At 46.5% G+C, this 22456-nt stretch overlaps 1 protein-coding gene across 1 annotated transcript in view; it reads left to right on the top strand.

Annotated features, from left to right (window-relative positions):
- The window catches only part of ZCCHC14 (zinc finger CCHC-type containing 14), a 44096-nt gene extending 21750 nt beyond the window's left edge, over positions 1–22346 (top strand). Inside the window, exons 3-13 of the mRNA XM_042821324.1 lie at positions 6748–6821; positions 9630–9701; positions 9883–9992; positions 10922–11016; positions 11117–11171; positions 12211–12481; positions 13818–13909; positions 15296–15423; positions 15770–15910; positions 15997–17472; positions 18558–22346. Coding sequence (XP_042677258.1) covers positions 6748–6821; positions 9630–9701; positions 9883–9992; positions 10922–11016; positions 11117–11171; positions 12211–12481; positions 13818–13909; positions 15296–15423; positions 15770–15910; positions 15997–17472; positions 18558–18613 — 2570 coding nt within the window. The 3' untranslated portion in view covers positions 18614–22346. The remainder of the gene's footprint in view (positions 1–6747; positions 6822–9629; positions 9702–9882; positions 9993–10921; positions 11017–11116; positions 11172–12210; positions 12482–13817; positions 13910–15295; positions 15424–15769; positions 15911–15996; positions 17473–18557) is intronic.
- Positions 22347–22456: the final 110 nt, after the last annotated feature.

Genomic DNA, 22456 nt, shown 5'->3' with positions numbered 1-22456 from the left:
CCTGTGTGTCGTGGGTGCTGCTGACAAACTTTGTTCTGTTTGTTAGGCTCAATTCCAATCTTTTCCTGCCTATTTTGGTATGGTTCCGAGTTTCCTTTGCAGCGGGGACCGTGATCAGAGCAAAGTCTGCCCTGGTGCCCAGTGCTGAGGACTCTCTTTGGAGCCCTTAAACTCAGGTCATCCCAACCAGGCTTGTTTCTGCTGCTCTGGGGGGAGTGGGGTCTTTATATCTGCTTGTCCTGATAAGAAATGAGCACAGGTTCATAAGACATCATCAGATAAAGTGAGCTAGGGATGTCTGTTACCACTTCATACTCATCAGCTTACTGTGAGGTGGCTTAGATAAAATGCTCTTGATGAAACTGTTTATTCCAAATCCCACTTGAAGGAAGTATTGTATTTATCTGCTGAAGTAGTTCTCCCAGTTAACGATAACCAGGAAAAGCCTTCAAATAGAGTTCTCAGGTAAATGTGTCACTCTCAAGAGGGTTTCAGCAGTGTTTGTGTTGCTGCGGTCGTTGCTAAGTGTCAGTGATGCTGTAAATGTGCAAATCTTCTGCTGGAACAGTGTGATTTCCTGCACAGCTCAGTGTGATTTACACATACCTAACACAGGGAGAACAGAGAAAGATCTTACTGCATTTGGTACCAGCTACAACTTTGTGCTTCTTCTGGGGGGGGAATACAGAAATTCTATGGAACTTAGGGCTCAGTTTATACATTTCTTGGCAAAAAGCAGCTTTATATTTGCATAAAGGCTTTGGGATCACTGAAGCGATTATCTCTTGACACATTTACTTAGTCTATAACCACTGGACTATGCAAGAACAGGTTGACCTCTCCCTAAATCACCCTCTCATGTGTTCAGAGGATGAGATGCCCTGTTTCCCCCCTTGCTTGTACAGTAACGACAGGTCCATCATACATGACAAACCAATGTAGTTAACTGCAGCTGCTGCATCCCCTTCCAGGTTTGATTTATTTTTTTTTTCCCTAGAAATAATAAAACAAACTAGAAGGAGTAAAACAAGACCATTCTTCAGAAAGAAGCCCTCATTTCCTTATCCATCCTCCCTCTCCTAAAGAATCCTCACCCCAGCTCTCATTCCTCTCGAATGGAGCAGTTTTCCCCTCTGGAACAGCTATAAATAGATGAGTTTGTAGCTGTATGTGTGCTTGTCACTTAGGCTAAACTCAACTCTGACACTTCTTAATTGCTTAATACATTTGCACGTTGCATGTGACATTTGCTACACAGCAGGCCTCTGTGTGTGCAGAAAGCAGAGCGTCTGTAAGAACAAGCACTCCTAGAGCATCTCTAGTTATTGTTTATACTCTGCCCTGTCAATATTTGGACGCGCCTTGGATACCTTACAAGGATTAGTTAATGTGTCATGAATGACTCCACCGTGTGCTGTTTTGCTGGCTGTTGGGCAGAGGGAAATGCAAGCAGAATTTCTGGCTTGTCCTGTTAGTGCCTGCTGGTTCGGCGCCTGCTGGGCCCGGGCTGCAAGTTCAGCTCAGGTTTGTGGGTGTGAGGCCTCAGGGATGCAAGCTTTTTCTTGGCCTTCATGGCAAAGCTGTCGCAAGTATTGTAGTGCTGTGACTTGCTGGAAGGAGCTGTAGGAAACACATGAGTCTGATCCTGCCTGAGGTCCTCAGGTGTACTGATGTGAAGCTCTCAGCATCCTGAAGGATGCTGATCAATACCAGAGATACTGAGCTCTGTTCCCACTGCTTCCAGGTGAATGGGCAACCATTTCTCATTGTGCTGTGAGAGTCTGGTGCTTCACTCTGCAGGTTCCCTCCGGGCCTCCAGCATTGCATTTAATGAATAAGTGCTGAGAGGTGGGAGGCTGGTGAGATGGAACGAGAGAGGTGGTCAGGAAACACATTCTTGTTTGCTTGTGGCAGAAGAGGATATATTGCTTATGAGAGGGAGAATGCATCTTGCTTCCTTCATTCTCCATCACAGCTTAGATAAAAAGCTTTGCAAAAGATGAGATATGCCAAAGCACAACGCTGACAGAACTCCCTCAAAGTTTCTCAGCTCAGTTGAGCAGTTGCTATTTGTCACCTTGTAATTTCCTGTGCTTTGCTGCTGTAATTGTTTTGAAACTACCAGATAAATTGTTTTTCTCCGGTGATTTATTTTTCTTCTCTTTGCCTGTGTTTCAGCGTAAATCCTGATGGGTTTGGGTTGGGTGGGGAAGCTTTGTGGTTCAGGTTTTGTGGAGTCACTCGAGATTACCTTATGTCTAATGGACAGCAGAAATTGAGTAACTCTGGCTTTTGAGACGTTGCTTTCCTTTAGAAAAACAAGAGATGGAATGAGAGCGCTGTGTTTTTGGTTACCACTTCTGTCCAAACGAGGATGTGGAAGTATTTTACCAGTTGCTTTTTGGTGGATGTTTTCAGCAAAAATCCAATTGCTGTTTGTTTGCTTCTTTCTGTAGATCTTCATTAATAAGTCTGTAGAAGTAGAAGCATCCGCTGGGGCTCTGCACTTGGCCACCTATAGAACACAGCATAGTTTTTTGTAGGCTTTTTTTTTCCTCTTGTTTAAATTGTAGCCCTTCTTTCTGTCAGGAGCTGCCTGGATTCAGCCCAATCTCTTGACAGTCACCTTCTTACCCCCTGAATTCCAAAGAAAATACTGATCTTCACACCCACAAGAGCTGAACCACGTTCAGTGGTCTAAGAGAAGGAAAACAGCTGCTCACATATGGAGCAGCACTTTCAGACATCATGGTAGGCTTGCTGGAAGTTGCAATGCCTTCCACTTGAACCCAGTTATGCAGCTCTGTGATGTGCTGCTATCCCTTGGTACAAAACAACCTGCAGACCTGTGCATGTTTCCTTCTGGCGAGGGAAGCTGCTGGAGGGAGCAATGTGTGAGCTGTCTGTGAAGACAGAGGGAAACCAGTGGCAGAAATGATGTTGACACACACTGTTGAAGGATGGAGGTGTTTGGTTCAGTTCTGTGCAGTTGCTGTTAGCGCTGAAGTCCTGGGTAGCGTTAAAAGTAAATCAACACCTGGTTCTCCTGATTATTATTTTTTTTTCTGGCTCTTTGGAGAGGGACACAAGTCCTTAATGCAGGCTGAGACATTCATCCCTTTAGTCCTCCTGCCAGTTCACAGTAGCTCTCTCCAGAAGTTGAAGAGGAGTTACAGATACACCACCTGCAGGGCCAGGTGCCTTCTGAAATGAATCTTTTCCTCTGTTGCCCACATAGCTGCATGCTGCACCCTGCCCTTGGCCCACGAGGAGTGGCTGGCTCATCCTGAGGCATGAATCACTTGGTGTGGCTGCGGATGTCAGGGAGGAGAAGGTCCAGGATCCCTTGGTGCAGAGGCTGGTGGGGGACCTGTCACAAAGGCCAGAGGGTTTCACAGCTTGTCTGGAGCAGGAAGGAGCTGTCTGGCTTTTTACCTTCGCAGGAACGATGAACCAATCAGATGACAAATGCACTGAACAGCAGCCCAATGGGTAAAGATTTTGGGCTGGAACAGAGCTAACTAAAGGGCTTCAACTTGCTGAATCTGTCTCACCTGGAGCATTTGAAATAGAAGGAAAAAGGCACCATGCAGGAAGGAGGGAAGATGGCTTTGAAACCATGCCATTAGAGAAGCTTCCACTAAGATCCAATTGAGCCTAGTTTGTAGAGTGGTCTCTAATCAAACTCCATTTGTCTGTTTTCTTACATCAGCCTTCTATACAGATGCACATATACCTACACTAAGAGCCTGAGAACTGGTGGAGTATGGAGACCCAAAGCTGCAAGTTGCCCTGGAACATAATGGGAAGGAAAGGAGGAGACTGTATGGGCAGAGAAAGCCTCCAGCTAGCAGATCTGGGCTCATTGAACAAAGCTGGTGGGGGAGGAGGACAGTGTACTTACCTTGGAGGCTGCCTTGGGATGTAAAGCAAAGCATGCCGAAATGCTGAGTTCCAGGATTCCAGTGTGCTGCTGCTGTGACCTGCTCTGTTAGCCTGATGCTCTGTGCCATACAGCATTGAGCAAATGCACAGGATTCTGGAAACATCGCTGTTAATGTGAGATAGTGGCAGAGGGCTTTGTCTTAGAGGGTGTATTGGGGTAGAAACTGGAGGATGGAGATGGAACTTCTCCTTGTGTCCTATGTTTCAAGTTCTGTGACTGCAGCACAAAGACTCATGACCTGAGAAGCTGCTGCCTGATCTTACTGCCTGCTAAAGCTACACTGGCAGGACATCTTGGAATGTGATCCCTATTGGATTGTAACAAACAGTAAAGGATGTGGATTTCATCATGTAGCAACATTTGCTTTGACCTCTGTCTGATAGTGCCTCAATGTGAGCTTCCATACTTGATGCAGACACACAGAGTTAATAACTGCATGAAGACTTCTCATCTGTGTCTAAAGGAAAGCAGCAAATGAAGTAAAGCAAACATTTCCCCCAGTAAACATCTTAGAAAGCTTGATTGTGGAAGTGGGGTCACTTTACGTATCATTAGGAATTATCTGGATAATTGTGGAGCTGTATGATGTTTCTAGGGCCAATGGAGTTCATTTGTGCTGTAGAGCAGACCTGATCTTCAAAGATTCGGTGCAGGATCGCTGTGGTCAGTGCAGAGCTGTATACCTAATGCTTCACTTGCCTCATGGCAATCATTTTCCAGAGGATAAACCCCTTGCAGCAGGTTATATTAACCAGGTCTAGATCTTTAGCCTGGAAAGGTCGTGTAACTGTCAGCACAGCAACATCCCTGTGTAGTTGTAAGTTGGTTATTAACCCAGAAATAGTGGTACAGCAGAAATAACATTTTGATATTCATAGGTGAGTCCTGTGTTGCTTAAACAGCAGTGTTGCTGCAGTTGGCCGTGTTCTGCACAAGTGCCATATTTGCTCCTCGCTGAGCTGTGTGTCACAGCATGGTGATACCCTGCACTGCATCCATCCCACCAGTCCTTTCCAATTCTAATCCTCAAGTATGTATTCCAGTCAGCATTTGCTGCATTTCAACTGTGAGCACGATTAAGGGTGTCCTTAATTCTCTTAAATAAGTGTACTGAGGTACATTTATTTTCTGAAATGGTCAGGAAAACCTCTGAACCATGTGCACGCTTCAGTCTCCATGCTGTTGGGCAGCTTGCTGAGATCTGGCATGCAGATAGGCTCTTCCTATGGTGCTCAGCATGCAGCGTGGTGGCACCGAGGACATTTCAGAAGAGTGCTCTGAAGGCTTGAAATGGAGCAAGTCTCTGCTCCAAGGATAAGAGATAGGAAGCAGGAAGTTGGGAATTGACGTTATTGATGAGCCTAGGCATTTGGGTTATTGTAACTGGGGGCTGCTGTGAAGAATGAAGGGTTGAGGATCATAAAGGGAATGTTAATTCTGTATTTTAATGGCCAGCACAAATATCTACTGCTCTATTTAAAACTCGATAGTTCTAAAAATGTTGGCTGCAAACGAATACAACTGCAAGAGGAGTTTTGTAAAACAGCCAAATCCAAGGCTGTAATGGTTTTAAATGACAGGGCACAACAACAACAAAAAACATTAAAATGGAAAAGATAACGGCTTCAAGTCATGGTGGTTTTGTGTGGGGGGAAATCAAGCTCCATCCCTGTGATAGGATGCTTTGGCTGTGGGGAATGGGAGCTGTGGGGCTGATGGAGCAGGTGGTGTGATGGAGTGTTACAGGACTTGTGCCCCTGTTCTGCTGAGCAGCTTGTGATAGCAGGAATGAGAAGGATGTATGTGATGAAGGCATCGAGGTGGTGTAACGTACAAATAGTGTTGAACATGTGTAAAAACGTTGAGAATCATCATAGAGTCATCAAGGTTGGAAAAGACCACTGTCATAGGGTCCAACTGTCAGCCCATCGTGCCCACAAAGTGCAGCTCCCCGGGATCCAAACATCAGGGCTCTGGGTTTTGCTTGTTTTGAGCTGCTCTGTGAGCATCCCTCCAAGGACCTGTCGTGTGCTGCTCAAATTCCAGTGGCTTTCTTTTGGTGTAATTGCCTTTCAGTTTATAAGTCAATGCAAACTGGGGTTTTATAGACAAAATTCTGCACATCCCCATGGGTGCAGTCAAGAGGTGGGAGAAACTGCAGGAGAAATGGGAAATCAATAAACAGTGATGGTGAAGTTTAGTATGGTGGGGTTTCTGATCTATGTGGGAAATGAGGGTGGGATTTGGACTGCCTGATGTGCCAGATTGTGTCCTTGAAGGCTGCAGATCACCAGCAGAGATGGAGGTCTGCTCTTAGTCAGCCCTTTCCCTGTGAGATACCCGTAGGAGGAAAGGACACATAAGGATCATCGAGCCCAGCATCTTGGGTTTGCTTACAGCTTACCTAAATAGCAATCATTGAAGCCAACGTTTCCCATCAGCCTGCAGCCAAGGAGTGGTGATGTGAAGACAAAGCACCAGACCCCTCTCAGAAGCACACCCCAAAGAGGTGGAGGTTTTTGCAGGCCGTAGACTGTGCAGTGTTCTTACTATGCCAGTGGGTGCCACGATAAGGCCTGGAGGAAACACAGAACTTTGCATTTAGCTTCTGGTCCAGGGATGGTTGGGATGAAGCCTTTCCATTCTGGACAACTACGAGGACCCCTTCCCCACTCACCAAACGTGGCAGGGTGCTCCTGTGGCTGACGGCTGTCAGGCACACCCTAAGCAAAGGAGTAATCCCTTTTGCATGCACTTAGGAACATCCTCTTCATTCCTCTTATCTCTTTGCTTTCTCACAGTGAGCGTGGAAAAAGTGGAACTAAAGGGACTGGCACACAAGAAGAACGAAAGAAACGTTGAATATTCCTTTGAGGTAAGTAGTGGTGCTGGGCTGGCTTTTTCCTTTGAAAGAAGAGAGGATAATACTTGAGAAGGAGTCAAAGAAACGTGCTGGCATTGTTAGGTCCCAGGAATTGGTCTGGGGAGCTCCCTGGGGATAGATGTTAGTCGTTTTTTAAAACAATGGTTTGTAAATAGGCCTAAATTGCTGTTGATTAACGTATGCAGGTGATGCAGAGATTGTCTGCTAAGTGGGATGCAGGCAAAAAGGTGACATTCCAGCACAGCCAGTCGTGGCAGAGTGGGTGTTTATGAGGAAAAGAGTCATGCTACAATTACAGGAAATTGTGTCTGTGGATGGAGTGCAGAAGTTAAAAAGAATTTGAGGCTTAATGTGGATGAATGTGAATTTGGACTCTTAGGGCAGTGCTGTATATGGGAAAAGATCAGAATGGTCATTTCTCATTGTGTTTGTGGTCCTTGATGTCTGTATTCAGCAGTGAGGGAGTGTGAGACTGTGGCATATGGTTCTGGCTTTGCTGGTTTTAAAAGGGAGCTGAAGAGTACAGAAAATAGCTGTGGAAATTACTCAAGGCTTGAGGAAAATGCCATGCAGTGGGAGACTTAAAGTGCTCTGCTGCAAGATGACTCCAGCATCCTCTGAAAGTGTTCTCCAAGGGAAGAAAATATTTGTTGGTGAAGGAGTCGCTAGTATGGCAGGAAAAAAAAAAGGCATGACAGGAACTGTTGACTGCAAATTGAAGCCAGACAGAGTGGAAATGAGAGCAGTTCCCTGGCAGGAGGGTGGTTAGCCACAGGCTGCTGGGGGGGCTGCCCCAATTGGATGCCCGGTTTGGAGGCTGGGTGCTCACTGTGCTGCCGACGTGGGATTTTGTTCAGCGTGAGCAGCAGGGGTGGATGCTGGAGCTGGTGAGAGGAATGACAGAGTGCCTTTCTCCCATCCAGTTCAAAGGATGTATTCCAACCCTCAGAATGCAGAGCCCAGAAAACGTCTTTGGTTTGCTTAATGAGGCAGCGGAGCCAAAGAGTTGGTGAGAAAAGGAAACCCTGAAGGAGAACAGACAGGAGAATTTCAATTATCTACCACTTATACTAAAGAAGAAAAGGTTTTCTTTGTAACTGCCACCCAAGAGTGAGCACCAACATCTCGTGATGTAGGCAGCATTAACCTCTGCATGTCATCCAGGCTGGATGTGGCTCTGGGCAGCCCGGTCTGGTGGCTGGTGACCCTGCACACAGCAATGTGTGCTCACAGTGATTACTGGGATCCTTTTCAACCCAGGCTGTTCTGTGATTCTACGTCTTGGTTCTAAATATCATCAATATGAGAAAAGTTATGGACGTTTCCTTGAATCCTAATGAGCCATGCCATCGTCTGGACTCCAGTTTACTTACGAGCCTCTCGTGAGGCATCTTTTCCTAGTGTAAATTCTTCCATAAATACAACAAGATTTCTTTTATCGGTGAAAACATTTCACTTCACAGCTTATAACTAAAAGAGCAGCCCCTGGTTGGGCTGAGCTCATAAATTGCTGCTTGCTTGGTTAGAAACCTCACGGGTAAGTGTTTAGTTTGGCAGCTTGGAAAGAGCAGATCAATAGATAGAACAGTTTTCAGTGTGGCATTGCTGTTTCCCCCAGATTTATGGTTCGTGTTATTGTTTTATAAGCATTGAGGATGATGACATGTTAGCAAAGCATATGCCATAACAGATATCAGGTCACTGCAAATCTAGAAAGAAAGAGAAGGCTGAAACTTCTCACGAGTCCCTAAAAGGTGACAATTTATTACAAAATCTAAAAAGGGAAGGAAGAAAGAAAAGGTTCTGTAAGACCAAAAACTCTGTAAGTTTTCTTTCTTCTTTTCTTTTTTTCCCCCTCCTTACTTGTCTGTGTAACAGCTCTGCTGAGAGGAAATTCCTCCATTATGTCATCTGTTTTGAAATCCTCTCCCCTCACTTTGGTTGCCTTGGGATGGCTGGAAAAAACTGTGTGTATGTTTTCAGTTGTCATTGAGACTGGTGTCATGTGAGAGGATGGCTTCCTGGTTGGAAACCCCACAAACCCAACTTCTTCCCTGCTGAAGGTTCCCCCAGTGCCAGGCACGTTGAGTAGAAGGGAGCTGCCATTTGCTAACACTGCTAGCCAACATCTGAGCCTCTCTGAGCCAAAACCCCCCAACTTTTGGCTCGCTTTAACTGATCATCCACCAACCCATAAATACCTCTGGATGTGAAGATGTGAAGACTTAATGCAGAAGGCGTACAGGAAGAGACAGTGAGCTGTTCCCTTTTCTAGGGCATAGACAAGATGCTGGGCTCTAGTGGGGATAGCAGCAACCTCAACTATACATCTAGTGCGGCAGTTTTTGTGTTTGGGGCAGTTGGAGTGGTTCACTGCCATCTCTGCATGGCATGTGGAGCTGATTAATTACAAACAGGCACTCGTGGGCTGTGATGAGTTGTTGGTATTGTGCATCAGATTCCACAAACCAGCTGTTTTCTTTAACAATAACAGAAGAAGAAGTTTCCATTCGTTAGCAGGCTGTCTCTCTGTCTGCAGCGTGCCGTGGCTGTGTAAACCATGAAGTGCTGTTTTAAGAATGCAGAGTCCCTGTTAAGTACAATAACAGCCAGAGCTGGGCTGCAGGGAGGACTGGCTAGGAGTTACTTGGGCTCAGAAAGTTTTTCCTTCTTGATGTCATGCATTGCAGTGTTTCTTGCAATCCGTGGGAGTCATTTGATACCTGCGAGTGAGTTTTTGATACCAGACTTAAACCCCTGGCTGCTCCTCACTGAACTGGGTGCCTTTTATTTCTGCAGGTTCTGTGGTCTGATTCTTCAGTGACGTTGGTAACTAAATCTTCCGTGGAAGTGACTGAATTTATTTCAAAGGTAAAGGCATCCTTTGAAAAGGGTGAGATGTGTTGTCCACTCATGTAATATCATTCAGTGACCTTTCTGAGATGAGAGACTGAATTCCTTCAAATGTTCAACCTATAGTTCACCGTGCCTTGAATTACGTATGAGTAACGAGTCTGTTTTCCAATTCCTCTTTGTCATCCTCCCCCTCCAGCTGTCTCAGCTGTATCCAGAAGAAAACTTGGAGAAATTCATTCCTTGCCTAGCTGGTCCAGATTCATTTTACCTAGAACGGAACCACATGGACCTGGAATCGGACCTTAGGTATGCTGCTTTGCTTTGCTTCGATCCTTAACAGCTAAACTCTATTTCCCCAAAGTCAAGACTGAAATCCACCACTGACAGAGCCACGGTGGATATTTTTCCATAGCCAGAGCCAGCAGGTGCATGCCTGGATTATTTTTCATGGCAGACAGCGTTAACATTTGGAGCAGTGCTCTCTGTGCTTCGGGAATCACAGCGTACCGACAGGAATTCGGCAGGGTAAGAGAGAAAGCATGCTGCTGCTGCTGCTGCTGTTTAGCTAGCAACAGTCTCCACAAATGTAGGTTAATAGAGCAGCAGTCTGCATTCACACAGCAACGGCTGTATCTCTGGGAGAGGAGAATAACTGTTCCTCTGTGTGCTGCGTATCTGACAAATGCAGAATCAAATTGGGGGTTTTCAGGGCAGAAAAGACATCCTGTGTGTAGCTGCTCTCATCCGTTACTCACAGACTTGAGAAGTGACCGTTACAAAGATATGGTCAAAACGATCTCTGTTTTGATGACTTTTTGTACATCTTCAGATCTACAGCAGATTTGGTGAGACAAAACACAGCGAAGCTTCTGTGACCGTGAGGAGTCTGGTGCTGCTGGCTGAAGGCACTGCAGTCACAGAGTTTTAGGAGACTGCTTTATTTTCTCCCCAGAATTTCGATGTGGTCCTGAGTTCTCCTTGACTGAAACATTAAACAGTGGAAAAAAAAACCACAGGGCAGTTGCATGAGGTTAAGAAGTTTTAAGGATAAGTGTAAATGTGTTTCACCTCTTCTTTCACTGAGAATTTCAGGGTGTTGTGAACTTGAAAGGGTTTTTATGTTTCTTAGTATCGCTTTCAAGACCTCATGTAGGGTTTACCTTAGCAATGGGACACACAGCTGCAACTTAGTGACAGTCAAATGGCACTTCTGTTTGTTGCTGTTCCACCTGCAGGTATTTGGCACCATTGCCTTCCCATGTGGTGAAAAACGACCACGTTAGGAAGTTCTTCAGCACTTCATCCCCTTCACAGCAACTTCAGAGTTCAAGTAAGTTTCAATGAAGTTATAATTTACTTAATTAATTTGTAACCAATATGCATTTTTTTTTAACCCAATGCTATTTCTAACTTCCATTCCTTGTTTTCAGATCCTGGCAACCCCTCCCTTTATAAAGTAGGAACTACGCTGGGCACATCTGGAAGGTGAAGTGTTTATTTTGTTTGCATCTGTTCTGGTTGTAAAACCCCATTCTGTAGGCAGCTGCCTGTCTTCCCTAGGAGATTTATTTGAATCTATACCATTGTAAGGAAGAGAAAAATGCCAGGAGTTCTATCTTTAGTGTGTGGTCTGCCCAGAACAGACAGTGCCAGTAAGGTACTGGCATTTCCAGTGCTGTCATCTGTTCATTTCTGAAGTGCTTCTACAAGACACGTCTCTGCAGCATGCTTCAATGTTTCCTTGTACTGCAGTTTTCCTTCCAGTGGGAGGAAGGAAAAAAGTGACCTCTTCTCAGTCAGCCTTGGAAAAAGAAGGGAGGAGATACTCTTGCCTTTTGTTAGGGTTTAAACTCAGAGCCCTAACCTTTCTCTTAGGAGACAGTTTTCATTTTGCGTGCAGAACTCTTCAAGGAGCCAACGTTGTGGGTTATGTTACCACTTCCACCTGTACAAAAACCATCTGTTCCACAAATTACACTGGGGCAATTTTTAATAATGCAAATTAAAAAGGCTGTTTTCACTTAGCCTTTTTTTTTTTTTTAGTATGTTTTGTCACAGAGAGGTTATAGAACATATATATATTTTCTATGATTATGGAAGGAAATCAGGGGGAAGTTCTTTACTGTGAGAGTGGTGAGGTGCTGGAACAGCTGCCCAGAGAGGCTGTGATGCCCCGTCCATCCCTGGAGGTGTTCAAGGCCAGGTTGGATGGGGCCCTGGGCAGCCTGGGCTGCTGTGAAATGGGGAGGTTGGTGGCCCTGCCTGAGGCAGGGGGTTGGAGCTTCGTGATCCTTGAGGTCCCTTCCAACCCAAGCCGTGGTATGATTCTGTTCTATGATTCTATGAAATCCCTTCTGAAGTTACAGTTCATTTGCCCTGCGCTGTACTGTTGAGCAGCACGGATACAGGCGTGTGAGTTGGGTCAAACAGTGCAGGTTCCCCCAGCAACTGACATCACTGCAGTGGCAGAACTCAACGTGACGTAGATGCAGTGTGCTAACTCGGCCCTTGTTCTGTTTTGCAGGCCTGTATGTGGAGTGGCAGGCATTCAGTCTTCTCAGAACCACGTCCAGCACTCGGCTGCTGCTCCCGTAGCGCTGCCCCACTGCTCCCATGCAGGAGGCACCGGTTCATCCCTGGCTTACCGCAGCCAGATGGATGCTGCATCGCCCATGTTGATGTCTTCCAGCCCACAGACTCCTCAGCCACAGGAGCAAAATGGGATCTTAGACTGGCTCAGGAAACTGCGGTTGCACAAATACTATCCTGTCTTCAAGCAACTCACCATGGAGAAGGTAGGGCAGCGTGCTGAGTTGGGAACGGAGTCTGCAGAGGGAGGAGTTGCACACATCTGCCTTTAGAATTGTGGCAGTCGCTGGTTCAGCAGTCACATTTTGATGAAATCCCCCTTCTTAGAATTGCAGAATGGTTTGGGTTGGAAGGGACCTTTGAGATCCTTTGGTTCCAACCCCCCTGCTGCAGGCAGGGACACCGCCTGCTAGGCCAGGCTGCTCACAGCCCCATCCAGCCTTCTTATTTTCAATGGCCTTGCACCCAAGCCAGGGCTACGAGGCAGCTGCTGCTTCAGATTCCTTCCTGAATTCTTAGAGATCCGATTGCATGCTGACTTTGTGAGCTGTGCTCTGGCCCCCTGGTCATCCCTTTCATGTTCAGTAACTCACATCTGTGGGATATATATATATATATATATATATTTGTTTCTGCTTTGTGGCTGATTTTTTCCCCCCAAAACATTTGGTTATCCCTTTTTGTCAGAATAGATTCACAGAGACTTTTTCCAATCAGTGTGCAGACAAACAGTACTGACGCGTGCTGCGTTTTCACTGAATAGATGTCAGCACTTCTACAGCATTTCTCCAGCTCCATCTGTAGAGCTGCTAAATGAAATCCACGTCCTGTTGCTGTGTTTTGGCTTTGAACGCCCTCTGGTGGACGAAGGCCTTCGGTTGAGTCAGCTCTAAAGCAGGAATGTTTTGTGATGGTTGCACATGCACGTGTTTAACTGTTAGCAGCATCTGGGTTGATGTTCTTTGGCAGGAGAGGAAAATAGAGTGGATCTTTCCTTTAACAAAGAAACAAAACTCTGCATATTCTGATGTGTTGGTATTTTCCTGTTTTAAAAATAGGCATGTGGACCTATGCATGCTTTATTTAAACTGTACTATTGAGTTTATATTCTATGTATTTCACTGTACAGTTTAATGGCAGAGTGTGTTTTCAAGCCAGCTGCTGGGATGACTGCTTGTTGATTTCTGCATTAAATGACATAACAGGAAAACTGAAGTTGTTTTCTTTACAAGCACCAGATCCTGAAACTCACTTATAGCACAGAGTTCTATTTTCATAACTACAGAGATCACTTTGTTTTTATTGTGAATAGTTAATCTAAGCACGCACCAGTTAAATTTAATCTACAGCAGTCCTTTCATTCAAGGCCCCCACGCTTCTGGTTGACACCACAGATTCTATAATAAGACCAGATTTGAATTTCTTTGAATTAACATATGTTAAAAACGACTTTAAAGTTACCTTTGAGGATGCATCTTGACTGAAAATGTAAATGAGAGCATTGAAGGCTGTAAAACTCCCCCTGTGTTTTCTCTTTACAAGTTCCTGAGTCTAACGGAGGAAGATCTGAATAAGTTTGAATCCCTCACCATGGGAGCAAAGAAGAAACTCAAGACCCAACTGGAGCTGGAGAAGTAAGTGGAGAGGAAGGCTCTTGTTAAGGTTCTAAGGGACTTAATGCAAGTTCATAGCATCATAAAATGGCCTGGGTTGAAAAGGACCACAGCGACCACTTCATTTCAACCCCTGCTGTGTGCAGGGTCACCAACCTGCAGACCAGGCTGCCCAGAGCCACATCCAGCCTGGCCTTGTTTGTACTCTCACACAGTAAGCCTACCAGATTCCCACCTGTAGATAAGGATAACACTTACCTCTCTCACTCTCCAGCACTATCAGTTGCTTGGGAAAGCTTCTGAAGATGCAGAGCATTCTGTGCATACTGCTTTACTGCTGCCTGCTCAGGGTTGTATGAGGATAACCACATGCAAAGGGCCTGTGAGCAACCCAGTTGCAGCATGAATGCACCATGACAGCTCTTCTGAGGAGGGAACACTTCTGGAGTAAATTGCAAAAGACACATACTGATGCATGGGACGTTTTTTAACTGGTATAACAGATTCAGCAAAGCAGCTGTACAAAGTACGCTTCGTATTTAGGCGAGTTCCGTTTGAGCTGTGCCTTAACAACCTGGATGATCTTTTAGGTCTTTTCCAACCTTGGTGATTCTATGATTCTGTGAACCTTAGCATCATTTCAGTGGAAGGTGGAGGATTGTGCATAGCCTCAGCTGGACTCAGCATTACTGAACAAGCAGACACCCTCTCACCTGCAGGGATATCATAGAGTCGTAGAGCAGTGGTATTTCTGTTCTGCTTCTTTCCCTTCCCTTCTGTTTCTCTGCCTGATTGCTTTCTCTGCCATATCTTGCTGTCTGAGTAATGAACCAGTCTTTATGCCCATGAAACTTGCTCTTGTTTTGTCAGATTAAGTAATTTGTGTGTAAATAATTCTTAGTGCTGCAGCCATGATGGTACACACAAAGGCTGTGTGTGGGAGGGAGGCACCTCTAATGGGCTGCTGATATTAGAGAGGAAAACAGACAAGCTTGCTGGGTACATAAACCTTCCTTCAATACTTTTTGGGTTTCTGACATCGTGAAGTGTCCTCATTTAGTTTTTGGACTTACCACCTTAGATTTCATTTGGCTTTGCTTTGATGTTGGTGTGCATGGCTGTGTCTGGGCTGTGCCTACAGAGTGTGTGATAGAATGTAGTCACCATTTTATCGTGTTTTTTCCTCAAATAAGTGCAATCGTGATGGCAGCAAGGACGAAGTAAGTGCTGGTAAGAAGCTGAGGTCAGGGCTGAAGTCATTGCCAAATGTTTCCCTTTGCTAAAGGCTAACTTTCTCAGATTATTTAGTGAGCTTTGTCTGCTTCAGTTTCATTCAGAAATCAATTTATCTGTTGATGTGCTTTAGCCAGTTTTTGTGTCTTCACATATTTCTCCATCATCCCATAGAGAAAAATCAGAAAAACGGTGCCTCAACCCCACAACAGCTTCTTCAGTTACCAGCAGTGGTGTGGCAAGGGTTCCCCCCACTACACATGTGGGGCCTCTCCAGAGTATTCGTGGCAACCATGCTGCAGGTAAGAAAGAGGAGCAGAGGATGGAGCTGTGCTCCCAGGTCTGAACACGTCCGTTCTTTCACTGCTTTTCCCCCAGTCTGTCTTGAACTTCATCTTCCAAAATGCCATCAGCTTAACAGGAAGCAATCACTCTGATTCCTGTGTATGTGGAGTGTAGTAGAAAGTGGTTGCCTCTCTGTCTTCAGTGGCTAGCTGCACTAAGCAGTAACCACTGTGCCTCCAGAGTGCTGCTGCTTAGTCAGTGCCTGTCTCTGTAAAGCTCTGTATTGCGTTGCTGTAAGTCAGCTGGTTTTGGCAGCTGTAAGAGCTGGTGTCAATGAGGTGCTACCATTGTTGTCCTCTGCAGAGCTGCGGGTGGACGTAGATCAGCCAGCCCATCCTCTGCCCCGGGAGGGCAGCTCCTCCGAGTACTCCAGCTCTTCTTCCAGCCCCATGGGGATCCAGACGAGGGAGGAGAGCTCAGACAGCGCCGAGGAGAATGAGAGACGTAAGCAGACGCAGCCAGGGAGGGGACTGGTGTGGAGCTGCTCTGTCTCGTGAAGCTGCTGTGCTTATGGATATTTCTGTCCCTAGGTTTGGAGATTCACTTGGACGCTTCTGAAAAGGAGAAGCCGGTGATGTTACTGAACCATTTCACTTCGAGCTCTGCCAGACCCACTGCTCAGGTCCTACCAGTGCAAAATGATGCAGGCTCCAATCCGTCCGGCCACCATACTTTGCCAATGCAAATGATGTCAGCGGCCTCTACTCATATCACCCCCATTCGGATGCTAAATTCAGTGCATAAATCAGAGCGTGGCAACGCAGACATGAAGCTACTTTCGTCGTCTATGCATTCACTTTTATCTTTAGAAGAAAGAAATAAAGTCTCTCCTGGACCTCGAGGCAGCATAAAAATGGAAAAGAGTTTTGGGAATACAGTGGTGGACGTCATGTCTGCACCTTCTCCCCATCAGCCCTTGCAAGTGCTCTCGGGGGCTGCCGAGAACAGCTCGCCCACCTCTACTATTAACTTTGGGCCTCGAACCAAAGTCGTCCACGCTTCAACTCTGGACAGAGTGATGAAAACAGCTCAGCAGCCAGGACTGATAGTAGAGACGAGTACTGCTGCCACTGTCACATCTAGCACGGTCTTCCACGTGGCTCGCCCGCCCATCAAGCTCCTGGTATCATCCTCTGTTCCTACTGATCCTGCCATTGCTGGGCAGACTTCCTGCTCCAGTAATATGCAAATAACGGTATCCCCTGCAATAATAAACCCCCGGACTGCTCTGTATACAGCCAACACCAAAGTTGCCTTTTCTGCAATGAGCAGCGTGCCCGTGGCACCCATGCAAGGCAGCTTCTGCGCAAACAGCAACGCGGCCTCATCCAGCAGCCACCCTTCCACGTCCTTTGCAACCATGGCCAACCTGCCCAGCTGCCCCGCGCCCAGCTCCAGCCCCACGCTCTCATCCGTCGCCGAGAACAACTTCTACAGCAACAGCAGCAGCAGCAGCAGCAGCAGCAGTAGCAGCAGCAGCAGCGGGTCTGCGGGGAGCATCCCCGTGCCCAACCAGAACCACCATCACCACCACCACCAGCAGCAGCAGCCGCAGCCGCCCGGCTGCATGGTGTGCAGCTCCTGCGGGTGCAGCGGGAACTGCGGCTCCAGCGGGATGACCGTCAGCTACGCCAACTATTTCCAGCACCCGTTTTCAGGACCTTCCATGTTTACTTTCCCATTTCTGCCCTTCAACCCCCTGTGCAGCAACGGCTACATCAACACGCAGCAGTACAACAGCAGCACCACCTTCCCCGTGGTGCACACCGCCTACAACAGCGGCATCGCTCCGGACTCCGTGATGACGGGGCAGTCGACGTTTGCGGTGCCGCCGATGCAGAACTTTATGGCAGGGACAGCAGGGGTTTATCAGGCACAGGGAATGATGGGAAACGGCAACGGTTCGAGTCACAAAAAAAATGGGAATCTCTCCTGTTACAACTGTGGGGCCAGTGGGCACAGAGCTCAGGACTGCAAACAGCCTCCGATGGATTTCAATCGACAAGGTAACGGTGGGCGCGGGGCCCGGCTCAGCACAGAGGGCTGGGCTGGGCTAAGAGGAGTCCCACAAAGAGGGAAGGTGTTGGTTTTGAGCTCTGTGTGACGTGGTGAAGCACACGGGTGGGGAGGGAGGTTCTGTTGGCAGATTGCAGCAGGAACGTGGCTGCTTATCCCTGTAATCCTGGCTGTAGATTCAGGTTCCCCTGGAAGTCGGAGTTCTAAACGTATCTGCTGCCTCCTTCCCTTCTTCCCAAACCAGATACATAAATGGAGGATTACTGCTCAAATCCTCTTGAAGGCCCCACCTTGGAGTTCGCTGCTTTGCTTCTTCTGTAGGACACACTGCTTACATGGTACAGCTCTGGGAGAGGCCTTAAATCCTTAATTCTGGGCAGGAAACAACTAAGAGAAGTGTCACTTTACCAAGAACAATCTGCAGCCCCATTTTTCTTTGGTTTTTTTGATCAGCTTGTTGTTTTGGAATCATCTGCACGTGACACAAGCTTAAAAATTTCATAGGGACATATGACTGGAGCAAGCAGCATTGAAGTGCTGTGTTTTACATCCTGTCTTGCCTATAGCATGTGCCTGCAGTTGTTTTCGTACAGTGCAGATGAGACCTCAAATATTTACAAGTTAACAAGTGCCTGATTTTGAGGCAGCAATTTTCAGCAGTGCTAACATGTAAATTGAGTGGGGTTCTTGCATCTCCTCTTCTGGTAATGGCTGATGGGACAGAAGTGGCACTGGCTCCAGCAGCGCTCATTCAGAAGTGCATTCTGCTGCTTTCCAAAGCTGAATTTCATTAACCAGATATCCACTGAAACTCTCCCAATCTAATCTTTGCCAGCCCTAAAGCTACATCTGAGGCAGCGAGTCTGGCTGTGTGAAGCCGTGCTTTGGTTTGGGCTTCTGTCAGCCATAGGCACGTGCTTGTTAGGCTTTTCTGCAGCTGGAGTGCAGTGCTGTGGGCTGTGTCAGGCTGCAGTGTGTGTTAGATGGCCCAGGAGATGTGGTTTGGGGAAGTTCTGAGGTGTAAGCACTGTGAAAAGCTTTGTGTTGTCTAATTCTTCTGCTTCCTTTCCCCCAGGTACTTTCAGGCTGAAATACGCTCCTCCCTCCGAAAGCCTTGACTCCACAGACTGATCTTTTGCCTGGCAAGAAAAATACCGTAAGCCATGGAGATAGAAGGAGACTGAACTACAAAACTGAGACGTCCAGTTGCTGTTAAGCTTAATGTATTTTTTAATCCAAAGGTGCTTTACTTTATTAGACTAGGTAGGAAATCTAGCTTAGGGGTGCATCGAACCCATTTTTGATTGCCAAATTCGAGCTTGGATCTCGCTGTTGGAGCTTCTGACCCCGTGTCATAGGACGATGCGTACTGGATGGATGGTGGAGCTGGCCAGCTGCATTTTCTGTTGCAAGTACAACTCCCTGCGTGCTATTTTTGCTGGAGAATGTTGCCATGCGTGGACTTTTGAAGGTAAAGGTCTGACTCCAGGGCAGCTACACGGTGAGGTGGAAGCTGGAGGCGGAGGTGGGAGCGGCCGTTTGCCAGAAGGACTTTGGCACCCCTGGGCTAGGTAAAATGTCTACTTTTTTTCAAAAGTGATCAGGCACTAATCTCTGGGATTTTTAAGGATTGCACTACAGAAGAATGTAAAACTCTTCGAGCTTTCTGCACTTCTAGCAGACGGTGTCACTCTGAGACCAGTGCAAGAGGCAAAGAAGTTCCGACCTTTACCAATTGGCACCAGCAGGCTACAAGACTTAAGGACACAATAACGATCTTCAGTCAGTCTCTCCTTTCCCTTCCAAAAGAACACATGCAGCAGTTTGGGTTCCTTCTGGAAACAAACTTGTGCTTCGTCGTCTTACCTGTCAGCGCTGGCTTCCCAGCGGTGGAATTTCATTCGTTTCCAAGGGTCCAAGTCCCAGAGACTGCAGAGTCATAAAGGCTTCGAGGACATGTTCCTGTAGTACACGAAACAACCTTTACGTCCTGTTACTGTACATAGGTCTCTTTCAAAGAAACCTTATTATTCTGCTTTTGTAAATGAATTTTAAACCATCCTAAAGAAAAACTCTGGCGGCAGAGTTTGTAAGCTTTTGCTTTACTTTATATTGAAAAGAAACAAACGAACCCAACCCTGTGACTCCTACCCCATGGCTTTTGCTACGGGATTCAGAAGTGGTAGAAGTCAAAACGTGTAAGAGGTAGTAAAACTTCATTATTCTCCAGACTTGGAAGGATTTACTGTCAGCCTCCTTCGTTGCAATAGATTGTAGATGACTAGCTTTGGTGTTCACTACTTAGCGTACATAATTTGTGGGTGATAAATCTAAATTAGGGCTTGAGAGGAAGCCGAACAAATCCTGAACTGCTCATTTGAAACAGTTTGGTCCCGTCTCACTGAAGGGAGCTACAAACCTCGTGGCTCAGCCCAGCAATTCGGCGCTATGCAGTGGCTGATGCGTCTGACAGAGAGATGTTTGCACACCGTCATGTGGAAGATCTTAGAGCCTTGTTTACACTTGGAGGCATTTCTCACACACAGGACGTGTTGTAGCGGCGCAGCCGACTTTGGCTGGGCTCACAATCAACGTTGGGTTGCAAAAGAAAAGAAAAGGCGATGTCTTCTTCCTATGCAATGACAACTCATGGGAGGGGTTGCTCTCCGCCCGGCTCTCGCCGCTGAAACGCTCCTGTTGGCTCTGCCTGCATTCTGAGCTCACCTGCGTTCAGTTAACAACCTTCAGACCTACAACACTAAAAAAGTGATGAAAACTGACAATGCAATTTACTTTGCCTTAATGAGCTTGAGACAGCGGTAGGGGCGATCTGCCGCACCGCGTTACGCCGAAGGGAACGGTTTGTTTTTTGCTGATGATGTTTACTATTCACAGCTTTGGGGGTCTCTCCTGGAACATGTGCTGAAAGCCAAACCTTCACCTATTTTTCACTTTTTTTTTTTTTTAAACAGTATTTTAAACCGGAATGGTGTTTAAATAAACTGTCTCCACACCCATACAAGTGTTCAACACCTTCTCAGAACAGCAAAAATCGACAGGAGAAGCGTATCTGTTTTCTGTACTGGTTGTGTTTTGTTTCAACGCCCAAGGCTGGGAATGTAGTCCTGTCTGATCTCATCGCTGACTCGAAACCATAACAGAAGGACTGTAGGACTGAACTCCTGTCCAGCAAACTGTTTCATTCCTACCTTCAGAGCTTTCGTTGGGGTTGTTTCCTTTGTGTGAAGTTAAGTTTCTTCGAGTGGCTTCCGTGTACTTTTAGGTAACGTTTTGCAATGGTGAAGTCTGATCTTAGAGTAAGTTCAAATTCAGAAGTCTCGAGTACCTTAAAGCAACGCGAGCGTGACAGAGAAGCGTCAGATGGAGCGGCACCAATGATAGAGCCTTCCCTACACCAGAGCCAGCTGTGGCTGCAGATCTGCTCGTCAGCGCTGCCCGCTTTGGACCAAGAGCAGCCAAAGCTGGTAAGTCTGAGCAGAGCACTTCAGTTCCCTCAAACAACCCTTCGTCTGCTTTTCAAAGGCCCAAACCCATCTCCCCACCCCCTGAGAAGTAAGGCAGCTCATTTTAGAATAGTAGTTCCAGCTTCACTGGCTGAAAGAAACCCGTTCTTCAAACCTATTTTTGTACATGGAGAGATTTCAAAGTACGCTATTTATTCCTATCTTTGTCCCGAAAGTATGACAACAGTTTGTTCTCAACATGGATTTCACAGCAGAATAGAAATGAGTTGGATGTGTGAGGCAGAGGGGAGCCCCAGGCCGAGCCCTGTGGGGTGCAGGGAGGCTGGATGTGTGGTGGGGAATGCGTTTCCAGGAGTGTTTTCCTTTTGATGGGAGTACCAGAAGCAGGGTGGGATTTCCAGCCAGCTCCTCAGCCTGCAGGCTCTGAGGGAAGCACGAACAGATGCCCTGCTTGGTGCTGAGCAGTAGGAGAGCGAGCAAGGAAGGCTCATTGCAGCAAGCAAGGTATGGATCACAGGTTTCCTTCATCTTTTTCCTTCGAACGACGTCACGCTTTACTTCTTGTGAAACCTTTTCAGTAGCCTGCACACCATGGTCCTTAAATCTTAGCACAGTAAGCAACAGACCTCCAGAAATGATGGTCTAACACTAGGCTCTCACCATTACCCCGCATTGGGTTTAACGCTGCTCCTGGCAGGCAGGCTTTGAGGGGAATGGACCCAGAGCTGCTCGGTGCTGTATTTGGCATAGCAGCGCTCCTCCCCACAATGTGCCATCAGCCAAAAGCCCTGCGTGTGGGCTAGCTGTCCGTCTGTAGCGTCATCACATCCAGGAAGGTTTGCTGGAGGTCACGGATGCACAGAGCTGTGGATTTGGAGCAGTGTGGAATGCCTGTGTGCAGGCACATCTGGGCTGAAACCGACCTAACGGCGCCAGCAAAAGAGTCTGGGAACCCTGAGCACCCCCACCGCCCTCCATCAGTTGTCAGAACCCCTTGGAAGTACCTGGATGCTCTCAAACAAACGAGGGACGTGGTGGTACTGATGCAGAAAGCGAATCCTGCGTGTTTTCAAGTGCAGATTAACAGCTTCTCTTGGACATAACTTTCCATGAGGAATGAAGGAAACTCCTGCTCCCATTTGAGCCATTTCTTTTACTTCGGTCAATTCTAGTATTACAAATTGTGCATGTAACTTTATAAATATTTTAAATAGTTTTGTAAATATTTAATATTCAGCTAATTTGATTTTGAACTGTAAATGTCAAGTATTCTGGTATTGGGATTTTTATGTTTTATTATACTTTGTTAAAAAGTAAAAAAAATTGTACATTTTTAGAATGTTTTTATCTGAGTAAATTTAATGTATGGAAAATAAAGAGTTAAACAGAATCCCTCCCTTTTTTTTTTTTTTTTTTTTTTTTTTGCTCTTTCAAGGTCTGGTTGTATCCCTGCTATTCATTTGGCTGTCCCCCCCCCTTCCCTCCCATG

The sequence above is a fragment of the Centrocercus urophasianus genome, unplaced genomic scaffold, assembly GCF_019232065.1.
Source record: "Centrocercus urophasianus isolate 14NV4802_14NV808 unplaced genomic scaffold, USGS_Curo_1.0 seq_2, whole genome shotgun sequence".
Lineage (NCBI taxonomy): Eukaryota > Metazoa > Chordata > Aves > Galliformes > Phasianidae > Centrocercus > Centrocercus urophasianus.
This window is presented reverse-complemented; position numbering and strand designations above follow the sequence as displayed.